This window comes from Stigmatopora argus, chromosome 7, assembly GCF_051989625.1.
Source record: "Stigmatopora argus isolate UIUO_Sarg chromosome 7, RoL_Sarg_1.0, whole genome shotgun sequence".
Taxonomy (NCBI): domain Eukaryota; kingdom Metazoa; phylum Chordata; class Actinopteri; order Syngnathiformes; family Syngnathidae; genus Stigmatopora; species Stigmatopora argus.
The window spans coordinates 17964514-17981665 of record NC_135393.1 but is presented as its reverse complement, the minus strand read 5'-3'; the positions used below and the strand labels follow the sequence as shown (position 1 = coordinate 17981665).

Here is a 17152-nt window from a genome sequence, read left to right as displayed (position 1 = left end):
TTCTAAATTGGCCCAAGTTTGATTGTTGAACCCTCTAAATTGGTGTAAGAGTGGGTGTTGAACATTTTTAGCAGGAAATATGTGGGTGTGGAGCCTTTCATGGGTAAAATGTGGGTGTTGAACCCTCTAAATTGGCTTAAGTCTGGGTGTTGAACATTTTTTGCGGTGCTGGATCCTGTCTCAGGGAACTGCAGGGGGCACCCTGAATCGGTGTCCAGCAAATCGCAGGGCACTAGGAAACAAAGGACAACCAATCATAGCTATACTTAGGCAATTTAGACTCTTCAATTAGCTTAGCATGCATGTTTTGGGATGTGGGAGATAACTGGAGTACCCGGAGAAAACCTACGCAATGCAAACTCCACACTGTGAGGTCCTACCTGGGATCGAACCCTAGACCCCAGAACTGTGAGGCCAGCATAGATGTCCAATTTCCCAACACCTGACTCCAGAATCGGGCCACTTAGCATCCACATTTTTCCTCCATGTGAAACAAGCCAACATTTCTCTCCTTCGCTGATAAGAAGACCCTTTGACTCCATCCACTGAGGCCGGGGGGGGGGGGGGCTACGGGGGGGTTTAAAAAGTCACTTGAAATGGGGTCGCTGCACGATATGACACCCCACGACAGGAAACGCCGTCGTCCTCGCCGCCATGACACAAAACAGCCGCGCATACTGCAAAGTCACTGACCGTAAACACGGCTTCTCGTGGGAAACATTTGCGGACCGGGTCCGCCAGAGTCCGGGTCGCCCGCTACTAATTGCCGACTCGCCGGACGGGACCTTCCCGGGACCACCAAAGATCGCCAGAAGATGTCTCGATAAGATACTTTTCGCTCAGGGGTATTCCGTCCCAGGTCGCCCCCCCCCCCGTCCGTCTCTGTTCTCGTTGGGATTGATAAGGACGGGCCGGCCAATGAGAGCGACTCGGCGTCGCTGCGAACGCGGGTGAGCTTCGGTGGTGGTCTTCGGCGAACAAGCGTGACGCAGCTTGGCCGCTAATACCTTGTAAAACGCGTGCGCTTGACTCAGACTTTTGGCAGGCGCCGAAGGGAGCCGAGCGGGGTGGAATCAATCAGGGTTCCTCGGATCGGACGCCGTGTCCCCGATTAGCGCCGCTCGTTCGGGTTTTGGAGCGCAAGATGGAATGTTTGTCGTAGGGATGTCCCGTTCACGTAGCTGTCCACCCTGGCCAATTTCCCCTTACTAAGCAATAAAAATGCAACTGGGGTCGGTGCATGAACTTTTTAATTTATATTTTATACACTTTCTATTTTTTTAAATTACTTATTTACTACCTATTTCTCAGTGGCGGGCCGTCAGGGCCTTCAAGGCCATCTCTGCTGGCCTAAGAAATATCTGAATTATATATTATATTTTGTCCATCAATACTTGTTAAATAATTCCAAATGGTCTGTTAGGTTCCTTTCATTGCTTTCCCCCCTGGTTGCACTGCTTCCAGATGTGTGTTTTCATATTGAAGCATTTAACCAATCACATTTCAGTCATTATTTGTTGCCAGGGTCAGAAATCTGCCTCAAGGCCTTCACAATCAGTTCTGCGGGCTCTGTCGCTTTAAACAGGCGTCGATAAGACTGTTGCTTTAACCAATCAGATTTCGAGTTGGCAACACCACAATGCCTTCTCGCAGGCGTAGGGATACGTCATCGCTTTCACCAACTATGATTGGCTAGTGATTAGCCAGAGCTACCAAAGTGTATCTGGAGCGAGCTGCACAAGCAAATACTATATTGTTGTGTTGATTTAAAGCCATTTTCAAGATGAACTATGCCAGAAATACGACAGGACATGCTCGACTTTCAGCATTAGCTTCGATGGCGATAGAAAAGAAGGAAGAAAGAAAGGAAAATGGATATTGTGTACAGTTAAAAAGGATTTTTGGCGAGTAAAATATGGCTCTATTCCTAAATAATATTTCAATTGTGGGCCCGGTTCGAGAGCATCGTGTTCGCCACCCCTGCCATACTACATTATGTCAATACGTCAAATCCGATCCGATTTTCTTGGCCGTCTCGCTAACCGAAACCTCGCGCGAACCGACAGGTGCGGCGTGTTTTTGGCGTCGCGCGTCCATGTTAACGTCCCGCGACGGGAACACGGGGAGCGCTGGCGCAATCAAAGTCGCCAGCGCGAAACCGCGGCCGTTGAGAAGACGGAACGGATCCGACCTCGCCAACGCTCGTTCAACTGAGCGAGTATTTGGACTAAAAAACTAGCAAGCTAATGTAATACCACGTTAATTTTTTTGGGGGCGAAAACAGAATGCCACTCTATGATGCGTATTACGTTTATTTATTTTGAAGTAATGAGTCATTGACAAGGTAGCCCGGTGGCTTGAGTGGTTAGCACGTCGGCCTCACAGCTCTGGGGTCCTGGGTTCAAATCCAGGTCGGTCCACTTGTTTGGAGTTTGCATGTAGGTTTTCCCTGGGTACTCCGGTTTCCTCCCACATACCAAAAACAGGCATGGTAGGCTGTGAAGTGTGGGTTTTTTACCCTTCTAAATTGGCTTAAGTGTGGGTGTTGAACATTTTTAGCCGGAAATATGTGGGTGAGGAACCTTTCATGGGTAAAATGTGGGTGTTGCACCCTCTAAATTGACCTAAGTGTGGGTGTTGAACATTTTTACCAGGGAATATGTGGGTGAGGAACCTTTCATGGGTAAAATGTGGGTGTTGCACCCTCTAAATTGGCCTAAGTGTGGGTGTTGAACATTTTTACCGGGGAATATGTGGGTGAGGAACCTTTCATGGGTAAAATGTGGGTGTTGCACCCTCTAAATTGGCTTAAGTGTGGGTGTTGAACATTTTTAGCCGGAAATATGTGGGTGAGGAACCTTTCATGGGTGAAATGTGAGTGTTGAACCCTCTAAATTGGCTTAAGTGTGGGTGTTGAACATTTTTACCGGGGAATATGTGGGTGAGGAACCTTTCATGGGTAAAGTGTGGGTGTTGAACATTTTTATATCGGAATATAGGGTTAGTTGAAACCTTTCATTGGGTCCAATGGTTAGTGATTGAACCTTCTAACAGGGAAATGTGTGGGTGTTGAGTCCTTTAATTGGATAGAGAGTGGCATTTGTAACTTTTTACCTGAAAATACGTAGGTGTTGAACATTTTGCAGTTATTGTACCCTCTTACTGGCTGAAGTTGCGGGTGATATAACCTTTTTGTGGTGAAATCTTTTCTAAATTTAAAAGCATACATTTTGTATCACACGATAAACACAACGAGTATCATGCGCCCTCTGCTGGATCCGATCCTCCCGTTACGTGATCGTTACATTCACAATTTCGCTATTTATGGATAGATTATGTTTGAGTACTCTGACAAGATTCTTTCATTTAATTATTGTGTAAAAAATTGTCAAAATACCTCGTACCGACACGCCAAGTGACGTGGCTCGCCATTGGTCGGAACGGGAACGCGGGAAGGAGGCTTCGGAATTCCTTCGCACGTCGCAATTAGAGCGCTAGATGACAACGCGGAATGAGTGGACTTTGGAAACGGAGTTTTGCGAGCGCCGTGCACGCGTGCGATGATCTATTTCGCCGCAGATGTGCGCCACAGCTGCACTCCACATGTTTTTTTGTTTCCCCCCGCGCACTAACAAACTTGAGCGGATCGACAAGCGGGCGGGCAAAATGTTGTGAAAAAAATTAGCATGTTTTCATGTTTTATTTACCGGTTGTTTTATAGAAACAAGGATGTGACAGGTTTTTGTTTAGAATGCAGAAGATACGGGGGACGGTGTTTTTTTATTTTTTATCTTTTAATAAAAAATCACCATTTAGGGATGTTCCCGATCCAATCGGAAACGATCGATTGATTTTGAAGAGGTTTGGAATCATAAAATAAAAAAATTATGGTTTTTTGACTATTTTAGGTCTCTAAACAATTAACTATCAAAATACTGTAGTATAGGTTTAGATATTTTTATTTTATTTCGATGTGAATAATAATAATAATGATAATAATAATAGCAATACTACTACTAATAATAATGATAACAATAATAATAGCAATAATAATAGCAATAATAATAGCAATAATAATAGCAATAATAATGATAATGATATTCATATGAGTATTAATATTATTAATATTAATAATATTAATACTAATAATAATAATACCAATAATAATAATAATAATAATTTTTAAAAAAGTAGAAATAGTGAAATATTCTGATTTTTATTACATTTATTTTTCTTTTGCTTCTAATTGGAAAAAAAATAGATCATCTTAAAATTAATCACATTTTAAAAACACCACATATTTATCAATTAATCCTGGCATTTGACCATTTTTGAAATGTATTAAGGTCTTTTTTTCACTTCATTCGCTTCCATTGAGTGCAACAGACGTCCAATCTCTCTCCCAATTCATATAGAATGGACGTCTATAGCCGTCAATGGCAGCCTATGACCAAACCCCCTAAAAATTCCACCTTAATTCGGTCCAAATGCCATCCTAAAATGAAATATATCCATGTACACAGCCTTGCCCGCAACCAGGTGACCGTCAACCTCGCGCGTGCGCGTGCGCGCGCGCGCGTCTCTGTGTGTGCGTGCGTGTGTGTGTGCTGCGCGCGCCCCCGCCGCACGTATACGTCACGCCACTGGTTAAAAAGAAGGAGGGAAGCGCTCAGGCAAAACATGTGAGCGCTCCTGAGGACTCGCACAAAAGAAGAAGGAACTTTTATTGGCTTTTTGGGCTTCCCCCCTACACAACGAGGGATTATCATCGTTCTTGTAATCTCCGTTTTTCTGGATTATCCACAAAACTATCACTTTACTCTCGCCGTTTTCTGGAAAACCGTCATTCTTAGGAGACACCTGCAGCATGCGTGTGCTTGGAAACGCCACGAACTCGCACGTATTTGGCTTTTAATCTCACAAACCTCTTCGTTTTGCATCTTTTTTATTACATCGCCAGCCCCTGGGAATATTGTGGAATTATTTGTTTGGATTTTTCGGATTTTTGGTGCTGTTTTTGATCGTTCTTTTCTAAGAAAACGGACCTTTTTTGGCTCGAATCATGAAGCACTTGCAGTTCGTGCTCGTGCTGGCCATCGCTGTCAATGTTTGGGAATGCGGCGACGCTAAATTCGGAGCCGAACGCGGCGGAGAACTGAGCGCCAGGCGGCGACGCTGCTACGACGGCAGCCTGCCCAAGCGCCTCAAGAAACGGGAGAGGAAAGTGCTCTTGGACGGGGGAGGCTCCAGCACCACCAGCAGTACCACCACGACCACCAGCACCTCCGCGAACGCCGCTCCAGGCGAAGTTTGCCACCGGCTCTATCCGCGAGTGTCCTGCTGTCCCACCCGGAGAGCCGCCTACCAAATCGCACACCGCAGGGATGCACGGGTAAAGATCGGAGGCTTTTATTTTTTATTTTAACTACCCTTTATCACGCTGTTTTTACGGTGGTTTTGGAGGCTGGCTGATCGCCCCCCACCGAGGTCGTAATCTCGATTTGGACCGTAAAACGACTTTTGAAAAACGTTTGTTTACGTCACTCCGGGACCGTTTTACGATACCTGCCGCTTGGCACGTGGGTCAGTTTGCCGCAGCTGGTGACAGCTCGTCCGGTTCACAGCGGGAGTTTAACGGCGAAAGATAAACGAAACATGAGGTAAACGACGCCAGTTTAACAGTTTGGACGGTTCTTTTTTGGGTTGTTTTGTGAGTTTTTCAAGGGTTTTCGGTGAGACGGTACAAGTGCTAGCAACAGTGTTGTCCTTGAACGCACCGCGATAGTGGTTTCCCTAAAGAGACTGGTGACCTGGCTACTAGCTAGCATAAGTATTTGCATAAGTTATTATGTTTTTTTTGCATTTAAGACAACGTTGTTGTGTTGTATGAGGTTTTTGGCCCTGTGGGTAAAGAAAAAAAATCGGGTGGATTAGAAACATTAGCTACGCAGTGCTCGTGTAATATGCCGTTCTTGAATGCATCTTTACTTTGAAAGTTAGCAATGAGCTAAACGTTCTTGAATGTTTAACGTTGTCCGTATCGTAACTTATTTTATCAGTTTGCAAAGTTTACGGGCTGTAAAGCGGAAAAAAACTGGCGAGACATCAATGGGATGTTTTTAAATGCGTCACACCTGCTTCCACGTAAAACTTGATTAATGCGACCTGTACTGTAAAACAGCGTTTTTTTTTCGAACCGTTAACTTGTGACATTTTCTTACCGAAATAAGTCATATAACTGGAAAAAACACCGACTGTAATCGTCCTAATTTTATGTTAACTAAAAATTTTGTGAAGAGAAACTATTTTAAAATAAGTTTAAAAAAAAACATTGTGCTCTCGAACGTCTCAACGACATAGTTCACGTAAAACTTAGTTTGTTAAGCAATTTTGGCAATACCACATCTGTTATACTACGTGTTTTACCAAACTATTTTAAAAAGAAATATCTGCTTGAGTTGACACAATGTAAACAATAACAAATATTGTTTCTGAAAGCTCCCACACCTTTTTTTTGAACCTAAAATGTTGGAACGTAACCTGACTTCATTTTAAAACTGCCCCTTTTTGTCTAGTAAACACTACTAACTAGTTTTATAACTCATTCACTGCAGCAAAGCAATTCAGGTAACATTTGTGAAATATGTCATTCCTGAATGCGCCGTCACCCTCCTTTTTTAGCCTTCTATTTTAATGTAAAACCATTCATTCAGGCGCTGCTGGGTGGTAGTGGGGGGTAAAGAAGAAGAGGGGAAAAAAGTAAGGGAAAAAAGCCATATTATTGCATCATTTAATTTCCTCAAGTCATGCAAATAAGAGAGGAGGACGTCTAAAGGGGTTGAATAAGTCGACTTCTCCTCCCAGCTACACTGCCCACACACGGAGCCCATTCTGATTATAGCCAAAGAATAACAAGGCCATTGTGTTTGTTGGTTTCACTAATGGGAGAAGCTGGAGAACATCACCCCCACCTCTTCCCTCCCAGTCATCAACCCTGTCCAAGTGTTAATGCCTTTGGGAGAAGCCCCCCCACTTTGGCCAACCTACATACACCTCGTCCTATGAGGAACAAGTGTTTTGTTGGAGCTTAGTGTCGCTGACGCCACCGAATGGCAAGTGTTCTTTTTGGATGGCTGGTCGGCAGATCCAGAAGGTCATGGAAAAGTATATTTGGGTAGAACATTTGAATGACGGAAGATAGGGGGGGCAACCGTACTGTTCAGTAGTATTTGTCGCAAGAGTATCAATAACAGCAATGTATCTGTACACGTAAAAATTACTCTTATGTAGTTTTTAAAAATACTTTATTCCCACTTGCATTCTATTAAAAAAATGTGCATCCCGACTGCTAGTGCAACAAATTTTGACCTATATTTAAAGAAGAAAAAAATCCACGTATGTGTTAGCATGTTTGTTATATATAGCTCCTTTTTTGAAATTTCAATTTGATAATCTGTATGTGATATATTATTTGGCTATTTTAAATATAATGCAAAAACTTCATTGATTTTTTTTATATATTGCTACTTAACCATACTCAGAGCAAAGCAATATTTCTGACCTTTGACCCTTTCTTCTGCGTCCAATTCATGTAAACAGGTGGATTTACCTGCCCTGCAATTGGCTGGCAACTAATACAAGTGGTCACCCAGTTGGCTGGGATAGACTCCGGCACCCTCCGCAAACCTTGTCAGGATAACCGGTACGGAAAATGAACATAGGAGGCGGATTAACCTTAACTGTATTAAACGTCTCGAATACCCCCTCGACAAAATCCTTATATTCTTATCATTTTTCCAAGTTAACAAAAACATTAAATGTTATTTCTTTACTCCTACCAGATAAATCTTTCTAAATAATCATAATACATATTTTTTTATTGGAAAAAATGCACTTTAAGTGTCAAAAAGTGAAAAAGAGTGAATTCCTATTCACTTATTGGCCGCCGTTGACATCACGCGATGTCTTCCGACCCCTCCCCCAATCCAAACGGATTGGACGTGTATATGGCAGTTAATTGACCTCGACAGACTGCTAATTTGTTGATAGCAAAGCGAGGGAGCGATGTGCCTGTCTATCTATCTCCCCGTTTGTGTTTACACGCAGACCTCACACGGAGAAGCCAAGTACTGCCAACCCGCCTGCTCTTGACCCAAACCAGATTACCTTGTGTTTTATTGCCGCTAATTTGCTACATAAATAATCCCAACGCTTTTCTTTTTGGATTAACTCTCATGCGGCTAACGATACCTCCCGAATTCGAGCGCTTAGTTTTTGCCTCCTACATGTCACAGCAAATTAAAAAAAGGTCAATATAGCGGTTTTGCCTACCAAAATAGCGTATTTTCTCGCAAAAAAAACGCCGTATTCGCCCTTTTGCAAATCCAGCAAACGATGTTTTCGATTCATACAGTATCTCAGAAATACCAGGTGCGATGATTTTTCTTCAGATTTTCCCTTCAAAGTAACACATTTGTACTCTGTATTAAAACCATGAAAATGGAGGTGAAAATTGTGAATCAGGGGGCGGCTTATACGAGGGAAAATGTCAAATTCTACGATTTTAAGGCTATGGTTTATACACAGAGGTAGCTAATATGTGAGAAAATACAGTAATTTCCATGCTAATTTATTGGCTAATTTTACGTGGAAGACGGCAAGGCTAACGGTAAGAAACGAACAGTTTGCCTTGTACTTGCATGTACTGGCACTTAAGTTGCGTTGTACCTCGACTGTGCATCTATTTTGGCTGACTTGTGGCCACTTATGCTAGCTTGTACGGTTTTCTATTGATGGCTTGGTCAAAATTCAAGTCAAAACTACACATTTCATGCACTACTTACTATTTTGATGGATGATGCGGTCTGGGAAAGTTATGCCAAAGCACTCATTTTGTTCACTACTTGTACAAGGTGTGTATTTTTGGTGAGGCGTTTAGTTATTTATTTTAAAGTAAAGCACCAGATGTGTATTTTTGGTCAGGTCTTTAGTGGGAGAATGTAAAGAGATGTCCGGGGGAATGGTGTCAGTTTGATTGACGGCTGTAAAAACTATTATTTATGCAACGATTAAGTTTTAGGATCAATGTTTTTTTTATGAACGTGGATCGAGACTCTGTATGGACGTTTACCTGGTGATAACAGCCGTTTGAACGGCAAAAGATCAACTAAAAATGTACTCTTCCTTTCATCCTAGGATGTTCACGGACGCCAAGTAGCGTGCTCCCGATTTTTCCGAAGTGACGCAATTAATCAAGGCCAAACGTGAGTGACGTTGCGTGTGTGGTCTTCTCCAGATCTTCTCCACCAACGACACGGAATGCGGCCGCCTGCTGGAGGAAATCAAATGCGCGCGCTGCTCCCCCAACGCGCAGGCGCTTTTCCGACCGTCCGACCCCGGCAGGACGCCGCACAGGGAGCCCGACCTGCCGCAACTCTGCCGGGACTTCTGCAGGGAGTTCTACTACACCTGCCGGGGACACGTTCCGGGTGAGTGACCCAACCGCAACCTCCGTCCGGCGTCGTCTTTATTAGTCCGTCCGCCCTCGTCTTTTTTCGGCCGTCCGGACTCGTCTTTATTCGGCCGTCCGGACTCGACTTTATTTATTTTCATTTTTTTTTTTTTTAAATGTGTTTGGCATTAGAATTCCACATTTAATCGCCCAAAAGAGCAAGCTAGTTCATCTATTTATTTCATTAGTTTATTTATTTAAAGCTAGCATAGCGTTCCAGGTCAGCTAGCCAAAAAATTAGATGAATATTATACGATATTAAACGATTCTTTTTTTTGTTAGATTTTTGCGCTTTTTAAAAAACTAAATGTATCCCTCCATTATCAGTTGACAAGATTTTTTGTCCATCTTTTGCCTATCAAACGGAAATTGAGTTTTTCTCTTACAATCATTGGTTTTCAAATTATCATAGTTTTCTAGTAGTTTTTGATCGTAACATTTAGTACCTCTTATTAAATTTTACATCCATTTTGTTTTATTTTTGTAATTGTCAGGTGATTTTTACAAGATAAATTCTATTCCCCGTGAAATTTCTTTTTTTTATGGGTCACTTTTTGATTTCATGTTTAGCCTTTTAATTTCTTCTGTTGACTGGTAAACTTTATTGATTTTTCTTTTCGGTCCCATTCATGACAGTAGATAAATAAATGAATAGTAAATATGTATAATAGTGCTCTGAAGTGGTTAAATTTTTTTTAACACCCAATAACCATGTCCATAAGGCCCGCCCAGTCAAATTGGATTGGACGTCAATGGCAAACAATGAGTTAATCCTTCAAAATCCATTAAAAAATAAAAATATTTTTTTTTTACCTGATTTTCACCGTCAATTTAACAAATAGAGGTTTTTCCCAGATGGCACTCATCCGTTAATTTTTCTGAAAGCGCGCCTCGGGGAGAAAAAAAAAAGTTTGGACACCCCTGCTCTTAATTACACTAATGAATTTGAACACATCATTCAGTGGTTCCCAAGCGGATAATTTAGCACCATGGGTTTCGGGAACTACGTCATTTGTCCTAAACATGACACCTTAACCCATCCAGTGCCATGAATGGCGATGGACCGGGAAGATTGGCAGCGGTCCAACAGCCATATGTCGGCTAATTACGTGGCAAAAAAAAGTTGCCGTTCTCCACCAAACAATCTGAAACTACGTGAGGTTCTTGGCGTAACTACTACAACCATGCAGGTGTTTTTTTTTTTTAGCCAAATGAATCGAGCGTCCGTCACGACCAATCGGTGGCTAGCGGCCGACCGGCAGGCTGGCAGTCAGGCAGGAGCACGCGCGACATTAGCTCATGGCTCGGTCGGTCGGAGCTCACTGCCCAGAAGCTGACGCGCAAGCTAGCACGCACGCACGCACGAGTCCGAACCCCGCCGCTGCCGCAGATCAGCATATGTGGTGACGAATGACACATTTATTTTTCTACAAAGCCAGTGTGTATGCAAAAGTGCTGAAGTGCATCAAGATGTCAAGTACTTGGGCCGGGCCACCCAGGTTGCCTTTTGGAAGGTAACCAGATGGAAGCTTCGGCGCCCTCGCTCGCTCGCTCTCTTTCTCTCTCTCTCGCGCGCTGCTGATGCCTCTTGCCAGCACGCGCTCGCCCCAGTTTTTTTGTTGTTGTTATTTTTTTTTTCCTGAGATAGAAACATTCCAAAACAAGTCATGGAAACACGTATTGACATATACAGTGGTACCTCGACTTACGCTATTAATCGCTTCTGGAAATCGTTAGATTCATGCCACGGTAGACCGGGTTTTGAAAATTTCTTTGTCAACTTATACGCTTTTCCCGTATTTTATAAGTTTTTGATCATTTTAAATTGTGTACAGGATTTTTTTTGTAAAAACCAATCCGGATCGTCTCGGCGGTCACTGTTCTCAGACAAAAACGTCATCGCCGTCTGCTAATATTGCCATGCTTTAAGCATGATATGCGTGCACATATATATGTAATATATGTTTGCTATATAAATATACCGAGGCAGTCAAGCAGTCAGCAACATAGAGCGACATCTACACAAGCTTGAATTTAGTGTGGCACCGACTGATTGGGCACCCTGTCCACTTTGGGGAAAATTTTTAGACTGTGTGCACTATGTGAGTACATTTTATCGCTTAAGGGGAATTGCAATCGTTAAAGGGGAGCAATTGGCCGAGGTTGACAGGTATGAAACTGAGTAGCAGGCGGCCAATCCATTTTGACCGGATGGCTGGCAGCAATCGTTCGATGGTCGATCAGTCGATCCATGGCAGTGAAACAATACCAGATCAAATCCAGATGGCTAACACTGGCATTAAATGATTTCAGGGTCATAAACAGTAAAATAATCCAAAGCTATTGCAAAAAATAGTTCACTTTGTGCTCTATATTTACTCTATTGACACTAGTGGAAGAAACTTTGCCAAACAAAGAGAGCATGAAAGTCTAGAAAATCCCAAACAAGGCAGCTCAGTTTATCTCACTGGGCTATTTTTGTATGGCTTTATTTACGAGAAAAAACGTCATTTGTTTGCACCTTATCTTGTGCCGCGCAACTGGTGGGCTTTCGGCTTATCCCTTCGGGGCCCGTCACGGCGACAACGTACGATTGCCTGTTAGATTTCGCACGGGTTTTACGTTGGGGGCACCTTCTGATTTGCTCCAAAATTTTGCTAATAATGCTCTTAAATGGCGTCTCGCTTGGATACCATTGCTCAAATTGAGGGAAAACGTACACACAGCAATTTTTCAATCCTTACGACATTTCCTCGGTATCGAATCAGAACTTTTAACCCAAATTTATGTGACTCGGACTTGAAAAACGTACGACCGCTCTCATTTTGGTGTTTTATGTCCAGCTCAGGGTCGATAACTTTCCCCAACTGCGTCAATGTTTGAATCCGAGTGCATTTTGTAAATGGCGGAGAGACGTTCCATCGACGGCCGGGGCGCTCTAATCGACCTCCCAGACTGATACATGATCGTTTTGTTTCTAAAGAGAATATTAATATCCTAAACACACGCCGTCCTGTTTACGGTAAGTCCAAGGCCAAACATTTCAGGGCGATCCCGACCGAGGCCTTCTCCGCTCCAAATGCCACCATCGCAATCATAGCAGACTGACAGCTGGTGTACATTGTCAATAAATGTTTTTTCCCCTCCCCAACTCCAGTATTTATATTATTGGATACCAGCAAACACGCATCCCGTGGCCAAAGTCTTGTCAGGGTAAATGACGGTCAAAAACCACCCCTCTCCGTCTCGCAGTTTCACCCTGAAAAAGCCCGCCCGCGTTTTGGTTTGGCCCGCGGTCCCTTTCGCTCGTGGCGGTTTTGGTTTGACCCGACGTACTCGCATGTATCCTACCGTTTTTTTTTTTTCTGTCCGTGACTCGTCTCGTCTTTCTTCTCCAGCAACTGCCAAACGAACGCGCCGCCTTGTTTATAAAATTCGCCCTTCCCGTGTTATATCCGCTGATATTTGGTTTTTTTTTTTCATTTGGCGCAGAGTTGTTCCAAGCCGACGTGGACGAGTTCTGCCAATACTACGGCAGGAGAGACGAGGGCCTCTGCTTTCCAGATTTTCAACGAAAGCAAGTACAGGGCCAAGATTCCAACTACCTGGGAGATGAGAAAATGGAAGATATCAGCAGGTTCGTGGCAACGTGTTTTATCGCATTTTTAGTTTTTTTCCGGGGTCGCATTCACGCACAAAAACGGGCTGACGCAGCAAAAAGCAGAACCTCTTTAGTCAATTTTTTTTTTGTATCTAAATCTTTTTCTGACTACTTATTTACGCATGCACCTTATGAAGCTTTACATTTCATTGTAATTGTATAACAAACATACCTGTCAACTTTTCCCGTATTTTATACGTTTTTTTTATCATTTTAAATCGCAACTTTTCTAAGGGGATTTTTTAACAACTTTTCTAAGGGATTTTTAACAACTTTTCTAAGGGATTTGTTTTACAACTTTCTAAGGGATTTTTTTAAAGTACGTTTTTTGTAAAACCGATCTCGTTTTGCCCATTTCGGCTCTAATCCGGATTCTCTCGGTCACCGTAGCAGATGAAAATGTCCAATATTGTCATGCTTTAAGCATGATATGTACACGGTTCGCCTTTATATATGCATATAGCGTGTCAGCAAGCAATGTACTCAGGCAATCAAGATGTCAGAGTCTTACAGGGGAGTCTACAGAAATTTCCATTTGCTGCATACTGATTGGGCACCCCATCCACTTTGGATAAAATATTAGACTTAAATGTGCCCTATGTGCCCTATCTTTGGGTCTTTTGCCGGGAAAACGCACATTATGGAGAAGCACTACCAATTTCGTCATACGCAGTTTCTGGGTAGGATGACAATTAGGCTTTTGTCGAGTCAATGATGATGACAAAGCCTATGTCCGGTTATTATTATTATGTGAGTAAATATGTGCCGCTTTTGCATTTGCACTTTTTTTTTTAAATTGCTTAATGAGGGGAATTGCAATCATTAATAAGAGGAGCAATTGGCTGAGGTTGACAGGTATGAACAAATGCATTCCATTCCAAATCAATACATCATAAAAAAAGTATTTTTGGGCATTCTGTTCTGAACTAAACTCTCGATGGCTATAGACATCAAAGCCATCTAAAGTGGGACAGTAATATGGAAAGACAGTCAAGATTCTCTCGTTTTTCTTTGAATTTTATCATTAAAAATGTCGGCACGGCCACGCGCGAGGAACTTATTATTGCCAAAATGGCCGAAAGCGTTGAGCGATCCTTTTCAGAGAAAAGGCGCAGGGCGGGTTTGATTTGTCTAGCTTCCGATTGGATGGCGGGCCCTTCTCTCTGACCTTCTCGTGTCTCCGCCATTGCCCAGGAAACACAAACACAACTGCTACTGTGCCCAGGAGGTGTTGAGTGGTCTGCGGCAGCCGGTGGCCGTGGCGCATTGCGGCGACGGGTCCCAGCGCCTCTTTGTCCTGGAGCGGGAGGGATTCGTGCGGATCCTGGGCCCCGACCTGCAGCTGCTCAAGGAGCCCTTCCTGGACATCCACAAGCTGGTGCAGAGCGGCCTGAAGGTGAGCCGTCCGGGATAGGTCTCGCTCGCCGTTTGCGCTCACGTTACGTCATCAGGCCGCGTCGGAGAGGGTTCGGCAAATCACGACGCTATTTTCTGATCATTTAGCGTACGCGCGATGGATTGATGGACCGCCCAATCGATCTCAAATTGCCGGTGAAAGACCCCCAAACGTTACGATTCTACATTTCGGCCAAAAATTTAAAAAGGCAATTTATAAATGATAAAAAAAAATAATACATACATATTTTTAAGGAAAAAATGTACATTTATTGGTTTGTTTTTGTCAAAAGGGCATTTTTAAAGATTTCGATATATATAAAGCAGATTTGTTTTGCTTTTTTTTTAAATGTAAAAAGCTATTTGTTAAAATTTTTGTTAATTATTTTTTAAAATGATTTTGAATATATTTAAAATCTTTAGCGAAAGACCCCCAAACGTCTTACAATTCTACAGTTCGGCCAAAAATTTAAAAAGGAAAATTATAGATGATAAAAAAATATATATACATATTTTTAAGGGGAAAAAAGTACATTTATTGTTCTTTTTTTGGTCAAAGGGGCATTTTTAAAGATTTAAATGTATATAAAGCTGTTTTTTTTTGCTTTTTAAAAAAAAAGTAAAAAATATATTTCTTAAAATATATTTATTTTGTATTAATTATTTTTAAAAAATGATTAAAAATAAATAAATAAATCTTGTTCAGCATTTTAAATGAATTTTATCATTTGAAAGCAGATCTATCTTTGGAATCTAAACGACACATTGATACGATTGCGTAAATGAAAAGTCATCCGTCGCTGATAGTAAAAATAATCTTTTATAGCACCCCTCGCAAAAAAAAAAAAAAAAAAAGCAAAAGCATCTTTTTCGCATCTCTGGCACACTGGCACATTCGATCTTGAAGATCCACCTTTTGAGGAGCGATCGGAAGTGTCTGGAATTCTTCAGATGGCGTGATTAGATGATGCGCACGCTCCCGGACAGGAAGTTTGCCCCCCCATCCCCCTCACGCATGCCTTCATTCACAGTTTGTTTACCGGTAGTCAAAGCGAGCAAAGCATTTGAATGGGGGGGGGGTGGAGAAGTGGCCCCTTGCGGGACGCTGGGCACGCTCGCCGATCGCCGATCCCGCGACTCTGTTTACCGGCAGCGTCAACAGGATGGAGATGCCTTTAGTACAGAACCGTCCCCCCCGGACCCCCAGAGATGGGCTTTCTCATCAGATTGGGATGTCCTGTGTTTCCTTCACGCACGCTCATCAAGCCCACCCTCCGCGTCCCCTCCAGGCGCCAATTAACTCCTCAGTGTAGATCAGACGTGGTCCGGTGGTGTAGCGGTCAGTACTTCTGCCTCGCAGTTTAAGGGTCGAGTGTCCCGTCCCCGGCCGGTTCCGACCTCATCGTGTAGAGCAGGGGTGTCAGACTCGGGTTGGTTCGCGGGCCGCTTTAACGTCAACTTGATTTCACGTGGGCCGGACCATTTTAGATATAATATTTAGATTTTTTTAAATAAATGGATTAAAAGAACTGGATTAAAAGCCCAGAATATTCAGGTTTTTTTATAGATCTAAAACAATGTTTATTTTAGCTTTTTTTAAAATATATTTTTAGATTTTACAAAATGATTTTTGAACTAAAAAGACAGAAAAAAATGATTAAAAATGACAATTATTGATTTAAAAGGGGAAAAATCAGGAAATTTAATATATCATGTACATCTATACTCTTCATTTTAATTTGTTCGCAGGCTTCTTTAACGTCAACTTGATTTCACGTGGGCCGGACCATTTTAGATATAATATTTAGATTTTTTTAATGAATGGATTAAAAGAACTGGATTAAAAGCCCTGAATATTCAGTTTTTTTATAGATCTAAAACAATGTTTCTTTGAGCTTTTTTTATATATTTTTTTAGATTTTACAAAATGATTTTTGAACTAAAAACACAGAGAAAATGATAAAAAAAATGACTAATGATTTAAAAGGGGGAAAATCAGGAAATTTAATATACATCAATACTCTTCATTTTAATTTGATCCTAAAACAGAAAGTCGGCACTCATGATTTACTTTCCCGGGCCACACAAAATGATGCGGCGGGCCAGATTTGGCCCCCGGGCCGCCACTTTGACACATGTGGTGTACAGTTTGCGTGTTGCCCCGTTGCGTGCGTGGCTTTTCTCCAGATACTCCGGTTTCCTCCTACATCCCAGAAACACTAATTGAACACTCTAAATTAGGGGTGTCGAACTGCGTTTGATTGGCGGCGCACATTTAACCTCATGTTTTTTTTTGGACCAAAAAATGAACTTCCTTCCAAAATCCTCTCCGCCTCGGACGTTCCTCAACGTCAACGGCGGCGAATGAGTTAAAGGCCAGGCGAAACAATGGCGCGCCGCTTCTCCGTGGGTGTTCCGCCTGTAATCGGATCTGCGTACGCTGGTCCCCGCCGCAAATGCGCGCCATCCTCAGTCATCCTCTCCGCAACCGCTCGATATTTCCCTCCCTCGCCTCTAATGCGATTGGACAAGACTCAGCTTGAATATATTTCCGCGCAGCTGCGGCCGCCGGGGCAGCGAAATGT

The 17152-nt window shown here is 42.6% G+C and overlaps 1 protein-coding gene across 4 annotated transcripts in view; it reads left to right on the top strand.

The window, feature by feature from the left end:
• The first annotated feature begins 4631 nt into the window (after positions 1–4631).
• Positions 4632–17152, top strand: part of hhip (hedgehog interacting protein) — a 38520-nt gene continuing 25999 nt past the window's right edge. For 3 of the 4 annotated variants that reach the window (XR_013301144.1, XR_013301145.1, XR_013301143.1), the window contains exons 1-4: positions 4632–5392; positions 9296–9488; positions 13004–13148; positions 14367–14568. Coding sequence is in view for 1 of the 4 variants with exons in the window: in XM_077606181.1 (XP_077462307.1) it covers positions 5063–5392; positions 9296–9488; positions 13004–13148; positions 14367–14568 (870 nt within the window). In the remaining 3 variants the exon portion in view is untranslated. The remainder of the gene's footprint in view (positions 5393–9295; positions 9489–13003; positions 13149–14366; positions 14569–17152) is intronic. The other variant, XM_077606181.1, reaches the window with a different exon arrangement.